Source organism: Mirounga leonina, unplaced genomic scaffold (assembly GCF_011800145.1).
Source record: "Mirounga leonina isolate KUSES-001 unplaced genomic scaffold, KU_Mleo_1.0 Mir_175, whole genome shotgun sequence".
NCBI lineage: Eukaryota > Metazoa > Chordata > Mammalia > Carnivora > Phocidae > Mirounga > Mirounga leonina.
In genome coordinates this window covers 9,107,320-9,130,420 of record NW_023270453.1, presented here as the reverse complement: position 1 = coordinate 9,130,420, position 23,101 = coordinate 9,107,320, and the positions used below count along the sequence as shown (strand labels likewise).

The window sequence follows — 23,101 nt, the reverse complement described above, 5'->3', positions numbered from 1 at the left end:
TCTCAGCATTGCTCTGGCTATTCACGGTCTTCTTTGGGTCCACACAAATTTTAGGGTTGTTCTTTCTTTCCTTTCTTTCCTTTCTTTCTTTCCTTTCTTTCTTTCTTCCTTTCTTTCTTTTTCTTTTTTGAAGAATGCCTTTGGTATTTTAATGGAGATTGCATTGAATCTCTGCAGATTGCTTTGGGTAGTTTGGCCATTATAACAATATTAATTTTTTCAGATCCGTGAACTGGGGTGTCTTTCCATTCATTTGTATCTTCAATTTCTTTCAGGAAAGTCTCGTAGATTTCCATTCACTTCCTTGGTTACATTTTTTTTTTTTTAAAGATTTTATTTATTTATTTGAGACAGAGAGAATGAGATACAGAGAGCATGAGAGGGAGGAGGGTCAGAGGGAGAAGCAGACTCCCCGCCGAGTAGGGAGCCCGATGCGGGACTCGATCCCGGGACTCCAGGATCATGACCTGAGCCGAAGGCAGTCGCCCAACCAACTGAGCCACCCAGGCGCCCCTTGGTTAAATTTATTACTAAGCATTTTATTGTTATTGAGTGCATCCTGAGTGTAAAGGAACGTAATTGATTTCTGTTTGTTGATTTTATATCCTGCTGCTCTACTGAAATTGTTGATTACTGCAATGGTTTTTTGACTGACTCTCTGGGATTTTCTATGTATAAGATAATGTCATCAGCAAATAGCAACAATTTTACTTCTTCCTTTCCAATTTGGATGCTTTTTATTTCTTTGTCTTGCCTAATTGCTCTAGCTAAGACTTCCAGTACTATACTGAATAGGAGTGGTGAGAGTGGGCATCCTTGTCTTGCTCCTAATTTTAACGGAAATGCTTTCATTTTATCTCTTTTGAGTATAATGTTAGCTGTGAATTTGTCATATGTGACTTTTATTATGTTGAGGTATGTTCCTTCTATACCCAATCTATTAAGGGTTTTTATCATGAAAAGGTGTTGTATTTTGTGAAGTGCTTTCTCTGTATCTATTGAGATGATCATGTGATTTTTATTTGATGTGATGTCTTAAATTTATTGATTTGTGTATGTTGAACCATCCTCATCCCACGGGTAAATCCCACTTGGTCGTGGTGTATAATCCTTTTAATGTGTTCTTGAATTTGATTCACTAATGTTTTGTTGAGAATTTTTGCATCTATATTCATCAGAGATATTGTCTACCTTTTTATTTTTTTGTGGTATCCTTCTCTGGTTTTGGCATCAAAGTGATGCTGGTTTATTCATTATTGGTCTGTTCAGATTTTTGGTTTCTTTTTGATTCAGTCTTAGGTTGTAGGTTTCTAGAAATGTATCCATTTCTTGTATGTTATGTAATTTGTTGGCATATAATCTTTCACAGTCATTTCTTATGATTCTGTGTATTTCTGTAGTATCAGTTGTCTCCTCTTTGATTTCTAATTTTGTGTCTTTTTTTTCTTAGTCTAAAGGTTTGTCAATTTTTTTTATCTTTTCAAAGAATCAGCTCTTAGTCTCGATCTTTTCTGTTGTTTTTCTGGTCTCTATTTTTTTCTGATCTTTATTATTTCCTCCTTTCTGCTAAATTTGGGCTTAGTTCTTTTTTTTCTAGTTCCTTGAGGTATAAAATTAGATTGAAATGTGTCCAATTTATTAACATATATTCCATCCCTTCACTTTGAGCCTGTGTGTGTCGTTAGAGCTGAGACGTGACCCCTGTAGGCAGCAAATGGTTGAGTCTTTTTCTGTCCATCCAGCCACTCTGTGCCTTTTGACTGATGGATTCAATCCATTTAAATTTAGGGTGATTATTGATGGGTAAGGATTTACTACTGCTATTTTATCTTTTGTCTTCTGGTTGTTTGGTCTCCACATTATTTGTTTTTCCTTGTTTCTGCCTACTTTTTAAGTTGGTGGTTTTCCATGGTGATTTGCTCAGTCTCCCCACCTTTTTTTTTTTTTTTTTTTAATTTTATTATGTTATGTTAGTCACCATACAATACATCATTAGTTTTTGATGTAGTGATCCACGATCCATTGTTTTCGTATAACACCCAGTGCTCCATGCAGTACCTGCCCTCCTTAATACCCATCACCGGGCTAACCAATCCCCCCTCCCCTCTAAAACCCTGTTTGTTTCTCAGGTCCATAGTCTCTCATGGTTCATCTCTCCCTCCAATTCCCCCTGCCCATTTTTCCCTTCCTTCTCTTAATGTCCTCCATGTTATTCCTTATGTTCCACAAATAAGTGAAACCCTATAATAATTGACTTTCTCTGCTTGACTTATTTCACTTAGCATAATCTCCTCCAGTCCCATCCATGTTGATGTAAAAGTTGGGTATTCATCCTTCCTGATGGCTGAGTAATATTCCAGTGTATATATGGAAGGGTGGAATGTTCTGTAAATATCTATGAGGTCCATCTGGTCCAATGTATCATTCAAAGCTCTTGTTTCCTTGTTGATTTTCTGTTTAGATGATCTGTCCATTGCTGAGAGTGGAGAATTGAGGTCTCCTACAATTAACGTATTGTTATCAATATGACTCTTTATTTTGGTTAACAGTTGGCTTATGTAGATGGCTGCTCCCATGTTGGGGGCATAGATATTTACAATTGTTAGATCTTCTCATTGGATAGACCCTTTAAGAATGACATAGTGTCCTTCTGTGTCTCTTATTACAGACTTTAGTTTAAAATCTAATTTGTCTGATATAAGAATTGCTACCCCAGCTTTCTTTTGAGGTCCGCTGGCATGGAAGATAGATCTCCATCCCTTCACTTTCAGTCTGGATGTATCTTTAGGTTCAAAATGAGTCTCTTGTAGACAGCATATGGATGCGTCCTGTCTTTTTATCCAATCTGCAACCCTGTGCCGTTTTATGGGAGCATTTAGGCCATTCACATTGAGAGTGATTATTGAAAGATATGAATTAATTGTCATCATGTTGCCTGTGAAGACGTTGTTTTTATAGATTGTCCCTGTAAATTTCTGTTGTAGATCACTCTTGGGGTCTTATTCCTTTTATAGAACCCCCCCTTAATACTTCTTGCAGGGCCGGCGTAGTGGTCACATATTCTTTCAACTTCTGCCGGTCGTGGAAGCTCTGCATCTCTCCATCCATTCTAAATGAAAGCCTTGCCGGATAAAGTATTCTTGGCTGCATGTTCTTCTCATTTAGTACCCTGAAGATGTCTTGCCAGGCCTTTCTGGCTTGCCAGGTCTCTGTGGATAGGTCTGACGTTATTCTGATGTTCCTCCCTCTGTACGTAAGGAATCTCTTCCCCCTAACTGCCCTTAAGATGGTTTCCTTGGTTCTAAGATTTGCAAGTTTTACTTTACATGCTGGGGTGTTGGCCTGTTTTCCTTGATCTTAGGAGGGGTCCTCTCTGCCTCTAGGACTCAAATGTTTGTTTCATTCCTCAGATTAGGGAAGTTCTCAGCTATGATTTGCTCAAATACATCTTCTAGCCCTCTCTCTCTCTCCACTCCCTCCGGGATTCCAATGATTCTGACATTGGAACGCCTCATGGTGTCACTTATTTCTCTGATTCTATTTTCATGGATTCTGAGTTGTTTTTCCCTGGCCTCCTCTTTCCCCTTTTTATCTATTATACTGTCTTCCAGATCGCTTATTCTCTCTTCTGTCTCAGTTACCCTAGCTGTTAGATTATCTAGATTGGATTGGATCTCATTGATAGCATTTTTAAGTTCTGCCAATTCCCCTTTTATTTCTGCCCTTAGAGACTCTATGTTGCCATTAATTGATTTCTCCATTCTAGCCATTGTCTTCACAAATGCTAGCCTGAATTCCATCTCCGACATCTTGGTTATATCTGCATCCATTTGTAAATCTGCAGCATAAGTCATAATCTCTGAGTCTTTTCTATTTTGGGGGTTCCTCCTCCTAGTCATTCTGTTGATGGGTGGTTGAGGGAATGCAGAGAGTCCAAATTATTGACCAGAACCCAAGCAAGATGCACCTGTTTTCTTGGGACCTTAGGGTTGCTGGCCTCTTGTTTTCCCAGCCTGTCTTCTGCAGGAGGGGCCTGCCGCGCTGTTACTCAGGCAACCCTGTTTGGGCGGAGTTGCCCTGCGCCCCTGTGGCGGGGCATGGGCTCAGTGGGAATCAATTTTTGGGGCTTTGGTTCTCTGGCGCCTTTCCCTGGGGGCTTTCCGCGTCTCTTCCACGAGTCAGAGCAGAAGAGACCGTTTCCAACCCTCTGCCTCAGAGGAGAGAACTCAGTCTGTTCTCCAGTGTGCTCTCCAGGCCACACCGTCTCCGTTTCTGTCCGTGCTGCTATAAACTGCAGCGTCCTGGGTTGTGCGCCCCTCCGCAGCGCTCCCAGTCCTGCCTCCAGGTCGGGGCACGTCTCTGCCCTTTGTGCTTCTAAAACTGCGAGCCGCTGCCAATTCGCACGCACGCGCGATTCCACCGCTTGGGGTCCTGTCCTGGGGACTGCAGTTCGCGTGTGTGTGACTCCACCGCTCGGGGTTTCCACCCTGGAGGTTGCAGTTCACCGGCAGGACCCCCATGCACCAGGTTTCCGTTTCGGAGGCTGCAGTCGCGTGTGCGCGACCCTCCCTCCGGGTTTCTGTCCCAGCGGCTGAGGTTCGTGCGCGTGTGACCCCGCCGGTCTGGTCCTCCACCCCGGGGGCTGCCCTAAAGTCCTTTCCAGACGCTACCGATCTGCGAGTCTGTGCCCTCTGCGAGTCTGTGCCCGTCCGCAGCGCGCGAGGCTGTCACTCACCAGTGGTGTAGGATCCCCACGTCCAGGCACCCTCCCCCTGCCGTTTATCCTCCGATACAGGGCTCTCCGCTTTGTACCTCAAAACCAACCTCCTGCAATATTCTGTTTGTAGAGATCCAGATCTTCTTACATCTCAGGCTGGTTTCGTGGGTGCTCAGAGTGGTCTGGTAGATATCCAGCTCAATTCCCGGGACCAGTTGAAATAGGGTCCCCTACTCCTCTGCCATCTTTCCCCCCTCCCAGTCTCCCCACCTTTTATGTTTAGTGTCTCTGCTCTAGATCTTTGACTTGTGGTGACCATGAGGTCTGCATAAAACATCTCTTTGGTAAAATAATCCTTTCTCTGCTATCAGCAATTTATCTTCACCTTAAAGGGTCCATCTTTTTTCTCTTCCCTTTTTATATTTTAGGTCACAAATTATTTCCTTTGTGCTGCGATGTCATCACCAAGTAGTAACCATAGTTATAATGCTCTTTTCCTTGAACTTTTATACTATTTTTTTTATCTTATTTTTTTAAAGAGTTTATTTATTTGACAGAGAGAGCACAAGCAGGGGGAGTGGCAGGCAGAGGGAGAGGGAGAAGCAGGGTCCCTGCAGAGCAGCGGGGAGCACGATGCAGGGCTCCATCCCAGGACCCCGGGATCATGACCTGACCTGAAGGCAATCGCTTAACCAACTGAGCCACCCAGGCGCCCGAACCTTTATACTATAATTAAGAGTTTAATATACTATTCTAGAAAAGAGTTAACAATTTTATAATTCTGACTGTTTATCACCTTAATTGGAGTTTTGTGTATTTCTGTCTTTTTGTTTCAGCTCTAAGAGCTTTCAGCATTTTTCTTTTTTTTTTTTTTTTAAGATTTTATTTATTTGACAGAGACATAGCGAGAGCAGGAACACAAGCATGGGGAGTGGGAGAGGGAGAAGTAGGCTTCCCGCCGAGCAGGGAGTCTGATGCGGGGCTCCATCCCAGGGCCCTGGGATCATGACCTGAGCCGAAGGCAGATGCTTAACGACTGAGCCACCCAGGCACCCCATCATTTCTTATTATAAGCAGGTCTATGGTAAACGCCTCAGCTTTTGTTTGTCTGGGAAAGTCTTTATTTCCCCTTCCCATCTAAAGGATAACTTTGCAGAATATTGGCTGGCAGCTTTTAATCTTCAAATATTTTTCATATGCCATTCTACTGTCTCCTGGCCTATAGAGTTTCTGCTGAGAAATCTGATTGCCTGATCCTTTGTAGGTTGCTATCCGCCCCCCACCCCGGTTGCCTTTCACATTTTTTCTTTTTCATTGACTTCTGACAGCTTTGATATAATTGTGTCTTGGAGAGGTCTTCTTGCATCGAGATAAGAAGGTATTCTACTAGCTTCATAGACTTGTGTATCCAGTTCCTTCCCCAGGTTTGGGAAGTTCTCAGCTATTACATTTTTTTTTTTAATTTTATTTTATTATGTTATATTAATCACCATACATTACGTCATTAGTTTTTGATGTAGTGTTCCATGATTCATTGTTTGTGTATAACACCCAGTGCTCCATGCAGAATGTGCCCTCCTCAATACCCACCACCAGGCTAACCCATCCCCCCACCCCCTCCCCTCTAGAACCCTCAGTTTGTTTCTCAGAGTCCATAGTCTCTCATGGTTCGTCTCCCTGTCCGATTTTCCCCCTTTCATTTTTCCCTTCCTACTATCTGCTTTTTTTATTTTATTTTTTAACATATAATGTATTATTTGTTTCAGAGGCACAGGTCTGTGATTCATCAGTCTTACACAATTCACAGCGCTATTACTTCTTTAAATAAACGCTCTGTTCTTGTCCTCTTGTCTCCCCCTTCTCGAATACCCATCTTTCTTACATTGGCTTTTCCAATGGAATCTGTTTCTATGTGGAATCTCAGAGGACTTCTTTTCTTTTTTAAAATCTTCATTCTCTCACTTCTTCCACTTGAATCATTTTTAGATTCCTGTCTTCCATCTTGATTTGCTGTATTTCCAGTGCATTCTGTCATCTCATTTAGTGAGTTCCTCTGCTCCAGAATTTGTTTTGCTTTTTTTAGAATTTCTTCTGTGGGGACGCCTGGTGGCTCAGTCGTTAAGCGTCTGCCTTCAGCTCAGGTCATGATCCCAGGGCCCTGGGATTGAGTCCTGCATCGGGCTCCTTGCTCAGTGGGGAGCCTGCTTCTCCCTCTGCCTGCCACTCCCCCTGCTTGTGCTTTCTCTGTCTCTTTGACAAATAAAATCTTTAAAAAAAAAAAAATTTCTTCTGTGAAGTTCTTCTGTTTATTAATCCTGAGGCCATTGCGTTGCCTTTCTAAGTTTTCTTGTAGCTTGCTGAATTTCTTCATAAAAGCTGTTTTAAAATCTTTATCAGTTAGATTGCAATATTCTTTGGGCTCCTTTGCTGGAAAATTGTCAGGTTGTTTTTGTTTTTATTTTTAATGCTGTATTACCGTGATTTTTCATGGTGTGTGATAAAAGTGTCTCTGCCATCGCATTTGAAGTAATGAAAACCTTTCTTAACTTAGGCAAGGTTTTGTTCACTTTGATTCTCATAGTTCAACCTTTAATTAATTAGGAGCCTTTCTTTTGTTTTCCAGAAGGTGGCACTATAGCACATGTTTTTGATTTCTCTGGGCAGAGTGCCCTTTAAAAAGGGGGCGGTGGTGGCCAACTCAGGGGAGGTGTGTACTTAGCATTTGTGGCTTTGGGTGAGCCTGGAAGTCCGTGGGCCGAATCCCTGGGCAGGTAGGAGGAGGCACTTTCCTGCGGTCCTTCCAGCTGTAGAAGCTGCAGAATGGGTGGCCGACCCTCACTCGACACCTTCACCCTCCACCTCCTGCCAGAAGGGTGTTGCTGACCTGCTGTTTCCATGACCGCTCCCCTCCTTCGTTGCCCTCCCTGCTCCCATCCACCCTTGGTGACTTGGATGCTGTGCACAGGTGCTTTTGTTTGTTTGTTTGGTTTTTGGTTATAGATGTCCAATTACTTATAAATCAAAAGGGAGAGGAAAAAGGAACGGCTCACCTTGTGATGGTGACATCACTCTCAGAAGTTTCCTTTCATTCTTTGAGTAGACCCTACTTGTTGATTTTTTTTTTTTAATCTGAAATCCCCTTTATCCATTCCACTCATCTCCCCACCAACTTCCCCTCTGGCAACCACCAGTTCTCTGTATTTAAGAGTCTGGTAAATGTCTCTTTTTCTTTCTCCATTTGTTTTGTTTCTTAAATTCTGCATATGGTATTTGCCTTTCTCCGACTGACTTATTTCACTTATCATTATACCCTCTAGATCCATCCATGCTGTTGTAAATGGCACAGTCTTACTCCTTTGTTATGGCTGAGTAATATTCCAGTGTGTGTGTGTGTGTGTGTGTGTGTATCGTGCACGCACGCTTCCATAATTTTGTTATTGTAAATAAATGGTGCAGTAAACAGGGGTGCATATATCTTTTCAAATTAGTGATTTCATTTTCTTTGGGTAAATACTCAGTAGCAGGATTACTACATCTTAGGATAGTTCTATTTTTTGTTTTTTTGAGGAACCTCCATACTATTTTCCACAGTGGCTGCACCAATTTGCATTCCCACCAACTGCACGAGGGTTCTTCTTTTCTCCACATCCTTGCCAACACTTGTTATTTCTAGTCTTTTTGATTTTAGCCATTCTGGGAGGTGTGAAGTGATATCTCATTGTGGTTTTGACTTATATTACCCTGATGATCAGTGATGTAGAGCATCTTTTCATGTATCTGTTGGCCATCTGTGTATCATTGGAAAAGTGTCTATTCATGTCTTTTTTAATTGGATTATTAGTGGTTTTGATGTTGTGTCCAGGATTTTTTATTTTAGTATACAGTTATATTGAATTAGCTAATATTTTATATAGGATTTTTTTTAAGATTTTTATTTATTTTTTGACAGAGAGACAGCGAGAGAGGGAACACAAGCAAGGGGAGTGGGAGAGGGAGAAGCAGGCTTCCCGTGGAGCAAGGAGCCCAGTGCAGGGCTCAATCCCAGGACCCTGGGATCGTGACCTGAGCCAAAGGCGGACACCCAACGACTGAGCCACCCAGGCGCCCCTTTATATAGGATTTTTATGTCTGTAGTTGACCCTTCAACTGCACAGCTCCACTTATATGCAAATTTTTTTCGATAAACACAGTACAGTACCTAAATGTATTTTCTCTCTCTCATGATTTTCTTAATAATATTTTCTTTTCTCTAGTTTACTTTATTGTAGGAATACAATATGTAATACATATACAAAATATGTGTTAATTGACTGTTATCAATAAGGCTTTGGTCAGCAGTAGGCTATTAGTAGTTAAGTTATGGGGGAGTCAAAAGTTAAATGTGGATTTTCAAGTGCAGAGGGGGCGGCACCCCTACCCCCATCTTGTTCAAGGGTCCACTGTATATTCATAAGTGAATTAGACCTGTTTGTTTTTTAGCCTTACCTGGTTTTAGAACAAAGATTATATGAGCCTCATAAAATGAACTGAGCAGCTTCTGGAAATAGTTTATGTTAAATAGCAATTAATTATTTCTTAAGCTTCTAATAAATCTCAACTGTAAAATTATTTAGGCCCAGGTTTTAAGGTCCGAAGTGGCTTGATAACCATTTCAATTTCATGGTCTCTTCTGCCAATTTCAGCTTTCTTTTTTTCTTTTAATTCACTTCATTTAAGTTTTTAAGTATATTGACATATGGTTGTTCCTAATAAACTTTTATTGTTTTTAGTCTGTTACTTGCTATTTTTTATTAGTAGACATTTACTGTATTTTGTGCTGTTATTTTTCTTCTCTTTTCAGAAAACCATCTTTTAGCTTTCTTAATATTTATTGATTTTCTTTCTGTTTTACTGATTTCTGTCCTTATCTTTCTGCCCTTCTGGTTTCTTTGGGTTTGCTGTATATCCTTTTGCCAATGTCAGTTAATTGCTTACACTCAGCTTACTCGTTTTTAAATTTTCCCGTTCCCACATCAATGTGTTTAAAGCTACATGTTTCCCTCTAAGCAATCTTGCTTTAGTGTCTCCCACAATATTTGGCCTGTAGCTAAAAGTATTTCTTGGGGGTGCCTGGGTGGCTCAGTCGTTAAGCGTCTGCCTTCGGCTCAGGTCATGATCCCAGGGTCCTGGGATCGAGCCCCGCATCGGGCTCCCTGCTCCGCAGGAAGCCCTGCTTCTCCTTCTCCCACTCCCCCTGCTTGTGTTCCCTCTCTCGCGCGCTCTCTCTGTCAAATAAATAAATAAAATCTTTAAAAAACAAAAAAAAAGTATTTCTTGGGGTGCCTGGCTGGCTCAGTCGGAGGGGCATGCAACCTCGGGGTTGTGAATTCGGGCCCCACATTGGGTATAGAGATTACTTAAATAAATAAATCTTTTTTAAAAGAAGGATTTGATTTCCTAATGCCTTTGATGACTTCCTGTTTGACCCAAGGGTTAGTAATGTTGTTTAATTTTCAAATATATGGGATTGATTTTTACCCTTTTTTTTTTTTTTAATTTCTGACTTTATTGACTTAAAGGACAAAATTTGTATGATGATAAGTCTTCGGAATTTGAGGCACTTTCAAGATCTCCTTCAGTCTTCCCAAGAATGTCTCACCAGGATAGTCTCTCCACTTATTTGCTTACTTTTTGTTTTTTGGGTTTTGTTTACTTCCTGGAACCCATACTTCACTCCAAGTTTCTCCAGGGTTGATTGGGGTTGGGGAGGGGACGCAGACTCCATGCTAGTTCATTACCTAGTCAGGAGCTGGTTTGTGAAATTGCTATGATCTGGATTATAATTTTTTAAAGTATCTATCTGTATATTGATACTTGACTTCTCCAAAATATTTTAACAGCAAGAGCATATGTAAAACATTTGAGTATCAGAAAAATTCCATTAATAAGCAGTAAGTACAGCTCACAAATGAAAGAGCAAGATGCTTTTTCATCCTCCAGGTGCTGTTACTTTTGTTAACAACTGCTTTTCTAGACTTTTTCTTGTCAAATTTTTTTTTTTAATATTTTATTTATTTATTTGACAGAGAGAGACACAGCGAGAGCAGGAACACAAGCAGGGGAAGTGGGAGAGGGAGAAGCAGGCCTCCCACTGAGCAAGGAGCCCGATATGGGGCTCGATCCCAGGACACCGGGATCATGACCCAAGCTGAAGGCAGATGCCTAACGACTGAGCCACCCAGGCACCCCTTTTTCTTGTCAATTCTTGATCTAGAACAGGGCAAACTTTTTCTGTCAAAGCCCAGATAGTAAATATATTATGCTTCATGAACCAGGTGGTCTGTTTGTAACTGCTCCGCTTTGGTGTTATAGCTCAAAAGCAGCCATAGGTAATACAGAAACAAGTGGACGGCTGTGTTTAAATGAAACTTTATTTACAAAAGCAGGTGGCAGGCTGGATTTGGTTCATGGGTAATAATTTGTTGACCCCTGACTAGAAGTTTTGTTATTTATAATTTCATCATTGATCTACTAGTAGTCTAGAAAATTTCTCTCAAGAGATACTCAGTCTCTAGACAGGGAAGGTGGTGAAGAGGCTTAGGGCCAAGGCCACTGGTATGCTGATTCTCAGGGCAGGAGTAGTCTAGACTTTGAGGAAGAAGGATGAGGCAGGTAGGGCAATCCCCTGTGCCCTAGAGCCTCTCAAATCCAAGAGTGCCGGCAGCCATATTTCCATGAGTTGATTGTGTTTCTTTTGTTTTGGCAGAGTGAACTTTGTGGAAAATAAGCTTTCTTTGTAGTAGTCACATCTCTGCTCAGGGTTGGACTCACATACCATGTTAAAAAATGAGAATAAGAGTCTCTATGCCCTTTGAACAATAAGAGTAAACATCTTTGGGTTTGAAGAGGGAAGGATTGGGCAGACCAGGAGGAAGACTAATCCTCTCTCATCACAAGCTTTTAGTTCCAGAAAAGGGAAAAGGAGAAAGCCATCGACTGTATGGCATCAGAGGGTTAGCTTCCTCTTCTGAGTCTCTTCTCAATGCCTAGCAGTAGAAACCAAGCTTGTGTTCATCACCTGCCGTTGGCATACCCTGTTATACTATCATTGGGTATTTCATCTCTGAAGTATCTAGCTTTTTACAGATTTGAAGACCATTTCTCAAATCACTGGAGTGTGTATTTTCAGTAGCATTAGAGCATAGCCTGTAATATGAGTGTTACCTTGATCATCTTCTGTTTGAATGGCGGATACTCTTCCTGCGAGTGCAGTGAACCCAGTTGTCTTAATGTGTGTCACCCATACCTCACCACTGAGTAAAGCCCCTCTTTTCTGTTTCAGTAACTGTGGCCTCTTCAAATGGGAACGAGATGGAATGCTAAAGGTAGGTCATTTGCAAAGTGACCAATTTAGTGATCCATGCAAATAATGTTGACCCATCTCTCACTAAACTATTTTCATTTTTCTAGGAAAAAACAGGCCCAAAGATGGGAGGAGAAACCCTGTTACCACGAGGAGAAGAACATGCCAAATTTCTGAATAGCCTTAAATAGCCCTGACTTCAAACAGGTACCCACGACCTACATTGCTTCTTATGGCTCTGGAAAAGCAAAGGTGTTGCTCTGTTTGCTCATGTTCCTGATTGATAAAGTCCAAACAGACACTTATTAAGCCTACACATTTTACCTACTTATTTTCTGTTGTGTTGGTTTGATACCAAATTTAACACTGACCTTTAAGTGGTAAATCAAAATACCATCGTCCTCCGTGTTCTTGCTACTGATGGCTGCATTCATGCGGATTTTTTGCTCAGAAACGGGAAGGTAAATTGAGAGCTGTGTTTCTGTATGTTTTGGGTAATAGAGTGTGCAGTGTTGCTTCTTGATCAGAGTAAAGTTCTGGTATTTATATGGGCACACAGAGGCAAAAGAATTAATTTAGCTCACCCTGGGTAGATTGCATAACTTCTGGGCTTCAGTTTTCTTACCTAGAAAATGAGGAGGCTAGGAGTAAATGATGTTGAAGTGTATCTTTCAGCACTCAAATTCTACAAATAATACAACTTCTCCCATATAAATAATTACGCTCATCAACCTTGACACAATCTTGATATATTGACATCAAAGCCAGTGTCCTTCTTTCATTTCTATTCTTATCTCTCTTTTGTTTTGCAAATTGATTAATGCACTGACTCACGTGGCATTTAATTCATATCTGTATGGTTTCTGTGTCCTTAAAATATTGTGGAGCTCTTTAATAAAAACACTAAAATCTCATCATTTTAAAATATGGCTTTGTTTAAATATGGCTTAAAGAAACTTCAAAATCTTTAAAACAAATACAGAGTTTAAGAAGCTATGAACAATGATTGAAAAACAGAAACATCTCAGAAAGACAGAACTCAGGGAGTTTGAGATTTGCAGATATACTCTGTCACACAGGGTTTGACAGAGGTCAAACCCTGTGCAAATTAGCACCCCAAAATTGCAGTTTAGGAGATTCCTCTGTCAGGCAACCTGATTTTCCAAAGTGAATGCTGATATCATCCTAAGATTGAATAAATTAGTAGGATTATTATTACATTGGGATTTAAACTCTAGCTAGAAATAGATCAGGTTTCCCCCAAGATGATATTATGGTAGATAGACATAATGCTTACAGGAGCTGGTTGTGGGAGATGTTTGATATAGATTTTCAAGAGCTAGAAAAAACATGTACATGCCTTATATTTCATCAAGCTCTGTCTGCCCAATATGAGTGTTCCTCCTAAGGTTATATTGCAGAAGCTATATTTTTAGGAGGATTTCACTTCCCAGGAGGTGGTTGTTTTAATTTTTAACTAATGAAGAAAAGAATAAAGTGTTTAATTCTTAATAGGGACTGAAGGCATTCAGCGGTGGTATTTTTAATGGTTCATTTAGAGTAGATTTGTTTATCCCATAAACTTAAAATAGAGCTATGTATTTGAAGAAAATCACAACTAAGCGGCCTCCAAGGACTCAAGCTCCAGGCTGCTCCTCAGGCAATCCCCTTTCCATGAAACACATTCCTGTTTGAACCAAGGGTGCCATTAGAGTCCCCATTCACTTGTGTATCATATATAAGTATTGTAAGGTACTGTAATAATTTAAAAATCATTGAATTACTTCTCAGTTACTCTAGATCTCTGGGGGCTTTTGTTTGAGGTCTTTTTTATGTATGCTTTCATAGATCAGTGATGAGAAGCGGTAGGTGGGCCAGAAGGGGGACTTGTTTGCATTGAAATTACGATTCATCAGTGAGATCAGTCTTTTAATACTATTCTCTTTATCAGTGTATTAAATGCTTTTATATAAATCCAAAATGTGTGTTTAATTTTTCCTTACCCTGTCATTAGCAATGTAGGACTTATTGTGTAATCATGTAATCATAGGCCATCCAAACAAGGTAGGTACACAGTGATCTAAATTAGCACACAGAAGTTTTGTATTTCAGGGGGAGGTAGTTGATCTGACTGTTCTGATTGTCTCAACAGATTTTGTTTTTGCTGTGTCTTTTTTAATTTTTTTTTTAAGAGAGCGCGCACGAGCGGGGGGGGAGGTGCAGAGGGAGGGGGAAGAATCTAAACCAGACCCCCCCCCCACTGAGCACCGAGCCTGATGCAGGTCTCGATCTCATGACCCTGAGATCATGACCTCAACCGAAAGCAAGAGTCAGATGCTTAACCCACTGAGCCACGCAGGTGCCCCTGCCTTTTTTTATTAAGAGGAAACAAGTGGCTTTTGTTTTTTGTTTCTTTTTTAATCACCTTTCTCTTGAGTTTTGTTTAAATATATTTTCTCTTCCAAACAAGAGAAGGAAGACTGAAGTAATTTAGATAACAGTGATGCAGAGTAGCAAATAAGGAGCTTTGGAGTGATTGGTATGGAATGTTCCTCAGAGGCAACTTAGAAAGCTTAAAAATTTTAAAGTTTTCAACTTTTAAAAACATTACAAGTTGACCCATCCATAGCAAAGTTGACAGGAAGAGATTTCATGAATTGGGTTGTGTAAAAGTTGATGAGGACACAAGTGAAGCTTGATGTTTATAGTAGATTAAATGTGTCTGAGAACATGGATTTTTATTTTTTTTTAATTATTTTTTTATTTGATTTTTTTAAAAGATTTTATTTATTTATTTATTTGATAGAGAGAATGAGAGAGAGAGAGAGCATGAGATGGGGAGGGTCAGAGGGAGAAGCAGACCCCCAATCGAGCAGGGAGCCCAATGCGGGACTTGATCCTGGGACTCCAGGATCATGACCTGAGCCGAAGGCAGTCACCCAACCAACTGAGCCACCCAGGCGCCCCATGAGAACATGGATTTTTAAAAGTCAGGAGAGTAAATCTGTTTGCCTCAGTATGTCACTCATAGCAGCCCATCAGTGCTCTACTTGACAAGTAAAATAGATATCTCTGATCCCATGGGTAGAGATTTGGAAACAATATAGCTCTCAAGGATGGATGGCTCAAAAAATGAAATTCTATATTCACCAATATTGAGGAAAGAAATGGTGATATATCTAAGAAAATAATAGGCACAAAATAGAAGAAACCAGTTGACTTAATAGCAGTTTGTGGAAAAGCTGTGAAGTTTTTGAAAATTAAAATAAGCCAAGGGGTGCCTGGGTGGCTCAGTTGGTTAAGACACTGGCTCTTGATTTCAGCTCAAGTCATGATCTCAGGGTCCAGGAAATTGACTAAGGGATTTGAAAATGTGAGTTGAAACTCGGATTGGAACAAAGGCTGTGGTAATTTTGCTTGAGCAAAGACTTCTCTGTTGGTATTTTTCTTTCCGGTTTTAGTATATATGCTGCCAAAGTGAGCAAATACTGGTCTCTTAATCAACTTTATTAAGGCCTAAATTTCACACAGTAAAAGGCACATATTTTATGATGTGTGATACAATAAATTTTGATGAACACAGATATCCACATAAGCACCACCACAAACAAGATGTAGGACATTTCCATCCTGTCATTGGCTTGTGCGATTTCCCTGTCGTCTCCGACCCATCACAGATCCGTTTTCTCTCCCTGTAATTTCCGCCTGTCTTTTGAGTCTCACTTAAATAGAATCATGCAGAATACACTTTTGTGTCTGGCTTCCTTCATTCACCATATTTCGAAATGCATCTGTGTTGTGGCATATATCAGTAGTTCATTGTTTTTTATTGTTGAGTATTTTGCTGGATGGATATGCCCCACAATTTAGTTATTCACCTGTTGATGGACATCTGAGTTGGATTATTTCCAGTGTGGGGCTGTTATGAATAAAGCCTCTACCAATATTCAGGTAGATGTCTTTCTGTGGATATGTGTTTTTTTTCCTCAGGTAAATATCTAGGAATGGGATTTCCAGGTCAAATGGTAAGTGTAGGTTTAGTTTTTAAGAAATTGCTAAACTAGGGGTGCCTGGATGTCTCAGTTGGTTGAGTCCTGGGATCGAGCCCTGTGTTGGGCTCCCTGCTCATCAGGGAGTCAGTTTCTCCCTTTCCATCTGCCTCTTCCTCCCACCCCTCACTCATGCTCTCTTTCTCAAATGAATAAATAAAATCTTTAAAAAAAAAAAAAAAAAGAAACTGCCAAAATATTTTCTAAAGGGGTTTACCCTGGGACGCCTCAGTGGCTTAGTCAGTTACGTGTCCCACTCTTGATTTCGGCTCAGGTCATGATCTCAGGGTTGAGAGATCAAGCCCCGTGTGGGGCTCCATGCTCAGTGGGGAATCTGCTTGGGATTCTCGCTCCCTCTGCCCCTCCCCCGGCTCATGCACATGCACTCTCTCTAAAAATAAATAAACCTTCAAAAAAAATAAAGGGGAATGTACCATTTTACACACCCACTAATAATGTGTGAGAATTCCATTTGCTCCACATTCTCACCAGTATTTGATACCATCGGTCTTTTTAAGTTTTAATCATTTTAATAGGTGTGTGGTGGTATCTCATTGCAGTTTGAATTTGCATTTTTCTCATGACCGTTGATATTGGGCATCTTTTCATGTCCTGTTGGCATTCCTGTATCTTCTTTGGTGAAATACCTGTTTACTGATTGATCGAGTTGAGTAAGAATTCTTCCATGTATTCTTATGTGGAATTTAAGAAACAAAACAGATTAACATAGAGGAAGGGAAGGAAAAATAAAATAAGATGAAAATTGAGAGGGAGGCAAACCATGAGATGCTGAACTCTAGGAAACTGAGGGTTGCTGGAGGGGAGGTGGGTAGGGGGATGGAGTAATTGGGTGATGGGCATTAAGGAGGGCAGTTGATGGAACTGAGCACTGGGTGTTGTATGCAACTGATGAATCACTGAATTCTACCTCTGATACTAATAAAAAATAAGTAAATTTTTTTAAGAAGAGATCTTCCTATATTCTGTATACAAGTGTTTTGCAGATATATGTGTGATGAATATATACTCCCAGTGTGAGACTTGCCTTTTCATTTTTTCTTAACTGTCTCAAAGAGCAGGTTTCTACTTTCTTATAGTGCATTTTATCAGTTGATTCACTTTTGGCTCATGCATTTTGTCTAAGAAATTTTTACCTGCCTTAAAAGTCAAAAAGATGTTCTTATAGAATATTTTATATGGTTCTAGCTTTCACTCTTTCATCTGTGGTCCATTTCAAGTTAATGTTATATAAGCCATGAGGTGTAAGGGTTGAGGTTCAGTGTTCTCCAAATGGACACTCACAGCATCACTCAGTGAAAAGATGAGCACTTCCCCCATTAGATTAGTTTGCCTTCTTTGTCGAAAATCAGTTGATCATGTATTTTGGGGTCTACTTCTGGACTCGGTTTTGTTATAGTAATGACATATTCATACGGTATTATGTCAATCCTTATGCCAGTACCATGCTGTCTTAATGATTATAGATATAACAAGTGTGGGACTCAGCTAGTGTTAGTCCTCCACCTTTGTTCTTTGTAAAATTTGTTTTGGCCATTCTAGGTCCTTTGCATTTCAGTGTAAATTTTAGAAGCAGCATGTTGATTTCTACCGGGGGGAAAAAAAACCCTACTGGAATTTTGATTAAGATTGTGTTTAAGGACCATCTGGGTGGCTCAGTCAGTTAAGCGTCTGACTCTTGGTTTCACCTCAGGTCAAGATCTCAGGGTCATGAGATTGAGCCCTGTGTCAGGCTCCACGCTCAGCATGGAGTCTGCTTGAGATTCTCTCCGCATGCGCACACACTCTTTTTCTCCCTCAAATAAATAAATAAAACATTAAATAAAAAAAGACTGTGTTTAATCTTTGGATCAATTTGGGGGATTGACATCTTAAGACTTTCTATCTGTGAATATAATACATCTCTCCATTTATTCAGGTCTTTAATTTTTCTCAGCAACATTTAGTAGTATTTGTGCCTGTCTCAGCATATGACTAGCCAGTGTTGTGGTTGTTCTGGCCCTTGTGATTCCAATTAAGATTGCAAGATGTCTCCAACAATAACCATCAGCAAACTTTGAAAAAATAAATGTTTATTAATTATAGGGCCTGGAAATAACATAGCACACCAAATACCAAGGTCTTGGGCCAAACAGCAAGGTCTCGGGTAGGAGTGCACATGGGCCTGGGGCTCTGCTTTCATTGGGGTTAAGGGTGGGGGCCTAGTATTTCTTGGGCTCACGCTTTATGGGTGAATTTAAAACATAAGAGTGGGATTTTAAAGTCCTTGAAAAGGAAAACAAGTGGTCAGTTATAGAAATCAACTGAAATCTCAAAAGACTGTCAGGAGGAGGAGGGGGCCTGGCTCTTTAATCTAGTGATGTAGCTGGCAATGTGTATGTCCGAGAGGTGTAGAGATTGTATGTATATTTTGTTATGTTTATTTCTAAATGTCTTACAGTTTTGATGATATTGTAAAGGGTACTTTTTGCATTGCAATTCCCAATTATTACTTGCTCGTATATAGAAATAAAATACATTTTTGTCATTTGACCTTGTATCCTGGGACCATGTTAAGCTTACATATTAGTTTAGCAGCTTTTTTATAGATTTCTTAGGATTTTCTACATGTTGGATCATGTTGCCTGGGAGTTTTTAACACTGCAGTTCTTGTCTATGACTGATGTTGTTCCCGTTCTAAAGAGGAAAGCATTTTCTTTCACCATTAATTATCAAGAAAATATTCTAAGTAAGGTTGAACAAGAGGATCTATAAATAATAGTGTGAGTTTTATTGGTCTTCTCATACATTCCCTAGTGATGGTATCAGTTCAGCACCAGTGGGCTTGACCTTGAGAGGGGGAAGTCATGTCAAGTCCTGTGTTGAGTACATTTTCAGGTTTTGCTGAATTTTATCTTCATGTAATCATCAATCTTGCCAAAACAACAATGGTGTCTATGTCATTCGGGCACTTAGGGTTAAAGGTACAGGAAGAGTATCCTCAGTGATTTAATAAAGGAATAAACTGGTGTTTTTTGTTTTTTGTTTTTGTGGGTTTTTTTGAACAGTGGTTTCAGGATACCAATCTAAGAGTATTTTAGGGTTTTCATCTTACAAAATATAAAATGTCCTGCCCCTCGGTACCACAGTTCTGTGCTGGGTGTGTAATAAACAACCAAACATGAGCTAATAAAATCATAAGCTAGTGCATGCTGACCTCACTGCCTCATATTAATGAGGCGACCGTTTTTATTTAGGAAAGTTTTTACATTTGGGGGCCTCTTCCCTAAATGACTCACATTCACCAGTGTGTCATTTGAGATTCATTATTACTGCTCTAAATTAATGAGAAATTATGTGGAAAACAATTTTTCCCCTTTGTGTTACATATTAAGTGAATATTCTTTTCAGGCGTGTCTCATCAAACATCATCATTCCCATAGGAAGCCTTTTTTTTTTTTTTTTTTAAGATTTTATTTATTTATTTGACAGATACGACGAGAGGGAACACAAGCAGGGGGAGCACGAGAGGGAGAAGCAGGCTTCCTGCGGAGCAGGGAGCCTGATGCAGGGCTCAATCCCAGGACCCCGGGATGATGACCTGAGCCGAAGGCAGACGCTTAACAACTAAGCCACCCAGGCACCCAGGAAGCTTTCTTTTTATGAAGCTTTCTCTTCAAAGAAGCTTTATGAAAGCTTCTCAACTCTAACTATGCAGATTTTTTTTAATAGTAGAAAATTGCCTTAATGAATAAAGTGAGCATCATTGGTCAAAAATGAATTTTAAAATAAAACATAAACATGGAAGAAAATAAAATATAAAAATGAAAAAAGTATAGCTAGATACTTAAATGTGCCCAAATCACTTGAAGGATACTCAAGACTTGGGCATAATGGTTTTCTTTGGGAGACAGAAGGACGCTATATTTTTTTCTGCCCTTTAAAATTTTTTAAATGTATGTATATATTACCTAATCAAAGTATTCTTGATTTAAAAAATCAAAATAATGTGTAATCTCTCTCTGTGATCTCTCTCGCTATTTCTCATGAATAAATAAATATATTTTTTAAAGTGTTAATACATTGTAAGATCACAGGGTATACCAAAGTTACCAGTTAGGAACTAGAATATCCATATGTTTTTTTTAAGATTTTATTTATTTGTCAGAGAGCACAAGCAGGGGGAACAGCCGGCAGAGAGAAAAGCAGGCTCCCCCACTGAGCAGGGAGCCCGAAGCAGGACTCAATCCCAGGACCCTGGGATCCTGACCCCAGCCAAAGGCAGACGCTTAACTGAACCACCTAGGCATCCCTAGAATATCCGTATTTTTAACCAATTTGCTTTTGGACAAATCCCTTAAGAACTTTTAAATTATGAAAAATTTGTCCAAAAATTGGAACATAATTGGTTGGAAATGAAATTAGAAATGAGCTACCCAACCAAATTAAACTGATAAAAAGCATGTACCATGTTTTTTAAATTTTTTTTTTTTTAAGATTTTATTTATTTGAGAGAGAGAGAGCGAGAGCAGGAGCACAAGCGAGGGAGTGGGAGAGGGAGAAGCAGGCTTCCCGCTGAGCAGGGAGCCTGATGTGGGACTCGATCCCAGGACCCTGGGATCATGACCTGAGCCGAAGGCAGACGCTTAACGACTGAGCCACCCAGGCGCCCCCCATGTTTTTTAAATTTTAAAAAATCATTCTGAGGCTCACAAAAATGACCACTTCCTCCCCCCAAAAAATCCTAAGTAAACAGATACATGATAATAATTTGTAAAATCTCCCCTGGAGTGCATGCACACATTCCCACCCCGATCCCCGGTCCCGAAAACAAAAAGAAGCAGGAAAAAGAAAATGGCAACATAAAAAACCAATGAATTAAAAATAACGAGTTTTTGGGGCGCCTGGCTGGCTAAATAGGTTAAGTGGCCGACTCTTCATTTCTCTTCAGGTCATGATCTCGGAGACTTGGGATGGAGCCCTGCCTCAGGCTCTGAGTTGGTCATGGAACCTACTTAGGATACTTCCTCTCCCTCTGCCCCTATCCCCACCCTGTTCGCTCTTGCTTTCTCTTAAAATAAAAAATTTTAGGGGCGCCTGGGTGGCTCAGTTGGTTAAGCGACTGCCTTCGGCTCAGGTCGCGATCATGGAGTTCCAGGATCGAGTCTCACATCGGGCTCCCTGCTCGGCAGGGAATCTGCTTCTCCCTCTGACCCTCCCCCCTCTCATGTGCTCTCTCTCATTCTCTCTCTCAAATAAAAAAAAAAAATTTTTTTTAAATAATGTTTTCAGGGCACCAGCCTGGCTCAGTCAGTGGAGCATGTAACTCTTGGTCTTGTGGTTGTGAGTTTGAGCCCCATGTTGGGTATAAAGATAACTTAAAAATAAATAAATAAAAATAATGTATTTTCACCAATTCATCCTTTGACAAATTTGTTGCTGGAATCCCTAAAGGACTAGGAGAGAGTAATGAAAGAACCGAGAAGAGTCCAAAAGTCCACACTTTTGACAAGGCCAGTCTCTAAAAATACAGATTGCTCCATTCCTAGTAAATGTGGCTGCCCAGATTCCCACTCGTGTTACCCTTGGCGTGTTTCTCCCTGCCCAGATAAAATGACTGTGAATGGTTTTCAGTGAAGGAATTCTGGGCGGAATTTGAAAATGCTGAGGTATAATGGGACCCTTGTTAAGGATGGAGATAAAAGGAGGTAATAGATTTCTTTTTTTCTGCCAGAGCTCTTTATCTGGAGCCAGCATGCCAAGTGCATAGTCATTGAGGCAAGGACAGGCTGTTTTATTGTGGGGTTTTTTGTGTTTTTTTTTTTTAAGATTTTATTTTATTTATTTGACAGAGAGAGAGAGACAGCTAGAGAGGGAACACAAGCAGGGGGAGTGGGAGAGGGAGAAGCAGGCTCCCAGCCGAGCAGAGAGCCTGATGCGGGGCTTGATTCCAGGACCCTGGGATCATGACCTGAGCTGAAGGCAGACGCTTAACGACTGAGCCACCCAGGTGCCCCCCAGGCTGTTTTATTGTTTTAAACTGGCTACTCAGTCACACCATTCTTGATTCTTGACATCTGTCTGGCCTCAGCATCCCTTCCTGCAGGTGTGGGTGGCTGTGGGTTTGAATCCATCAGCTGCCCTCTACCTGGTTGCTGGCCCTCTTACCAGAAGGCATTTGGGTGTGTTATGACCAAGGTGACCCAAAATGTGGCTCCTCCATTTTTATGGCCTAAGGTGGAGAGCAGTGCTTTGCTGTTTTTCCTATTGCATAACTGGATGTGTAACCACACACATTCCCCCTTGTAAATTAGGGTTACCAACCAAAAGGCTCAGGGACTGGATCTGGCCAACCAAGAGGGCAGTTTCATGTGGGTAAAGCGCCAGCTCACCTGTCCTCCTGGGCCAGCAGCCTGCCTCGGGTTCAGAGCTAGCAGTCAGCCAAGCCTGCACTGCTGTGCCCAACTAAAAACCGCAGCTGGTTGGCTCGCCATGTCTTCTCTCACTTACAACTCAGCTAAGGACAGGAATGTAATGCTCCTACGCACCTCTCAGGGAGAATTCCTCATCTAGGTGTGGGATGAGGTGCTGTGAGGAGCCCCACCCACAAGAGCAAGACTGAGGCAGGGGTGTGTCTGGCCAGTTCGCTAAGGCTCCCTGTTCTGCCCCTTTCAGGGGTGCAGTAGGAAGCGGATGGGGCCCATGCATGCGTCTCCTGCCCAGTAATCCAGAGAGGAACACCTCTGACCTTCGTTCTGCTCAAGCTGACTGATTTCTCCAGTTAAGATCAGAGATAGGAGATGGCAGGCAAACAGCAGAACTCCATTCCTTTCTGTTGAGATTTATGCTTTAAAACTTTGAAATATTCATTCTCAAATAATTTGTCTCATCATAAAAAGTAAAAACAGTAATGAAATTTTGAGGCATCTGTAAAGGTTTTCCTTGATGCTAGTTTCTTCCGGTGTGATCACGTTCTCCTTTAAAGCTGCTGGTCCA

General features: G+C 40.8%; 1 protein-coding gene across 1 annotated transcript in view; it reads left to right on the top strand.

The window, feature by feature from the left end:
- MCM10 (minichromosome maintenance 10 replication initiation factor) overlaps positions 1-19,640 on the top strand; it is a 47,970-nt gene extending 28,330 nt beyond the window's left edge. Inside the window, exons 18-20 of the mRNA XM_035021632.1 lie at positions 12,039-12,081; positions 12,167-12,266; positions 19,598-19,640. Of these exons, the coding sequence (XP_034877523.1) occupies positions 12,039-12,081; positions 12,167-12,250 (127 nt within the window). The 3' untranslated portion in view covers positions 12,251-12,266; positions 19,598-19,640. The remainder of the gene's footprint in view (positions 1-12,038; positions 12,082-12,166; positions 12,267-19,597) is intronic.
- The last annotated feature ends 3,461 nt before the right edge of the window (positions 19,641-23,101 follow it).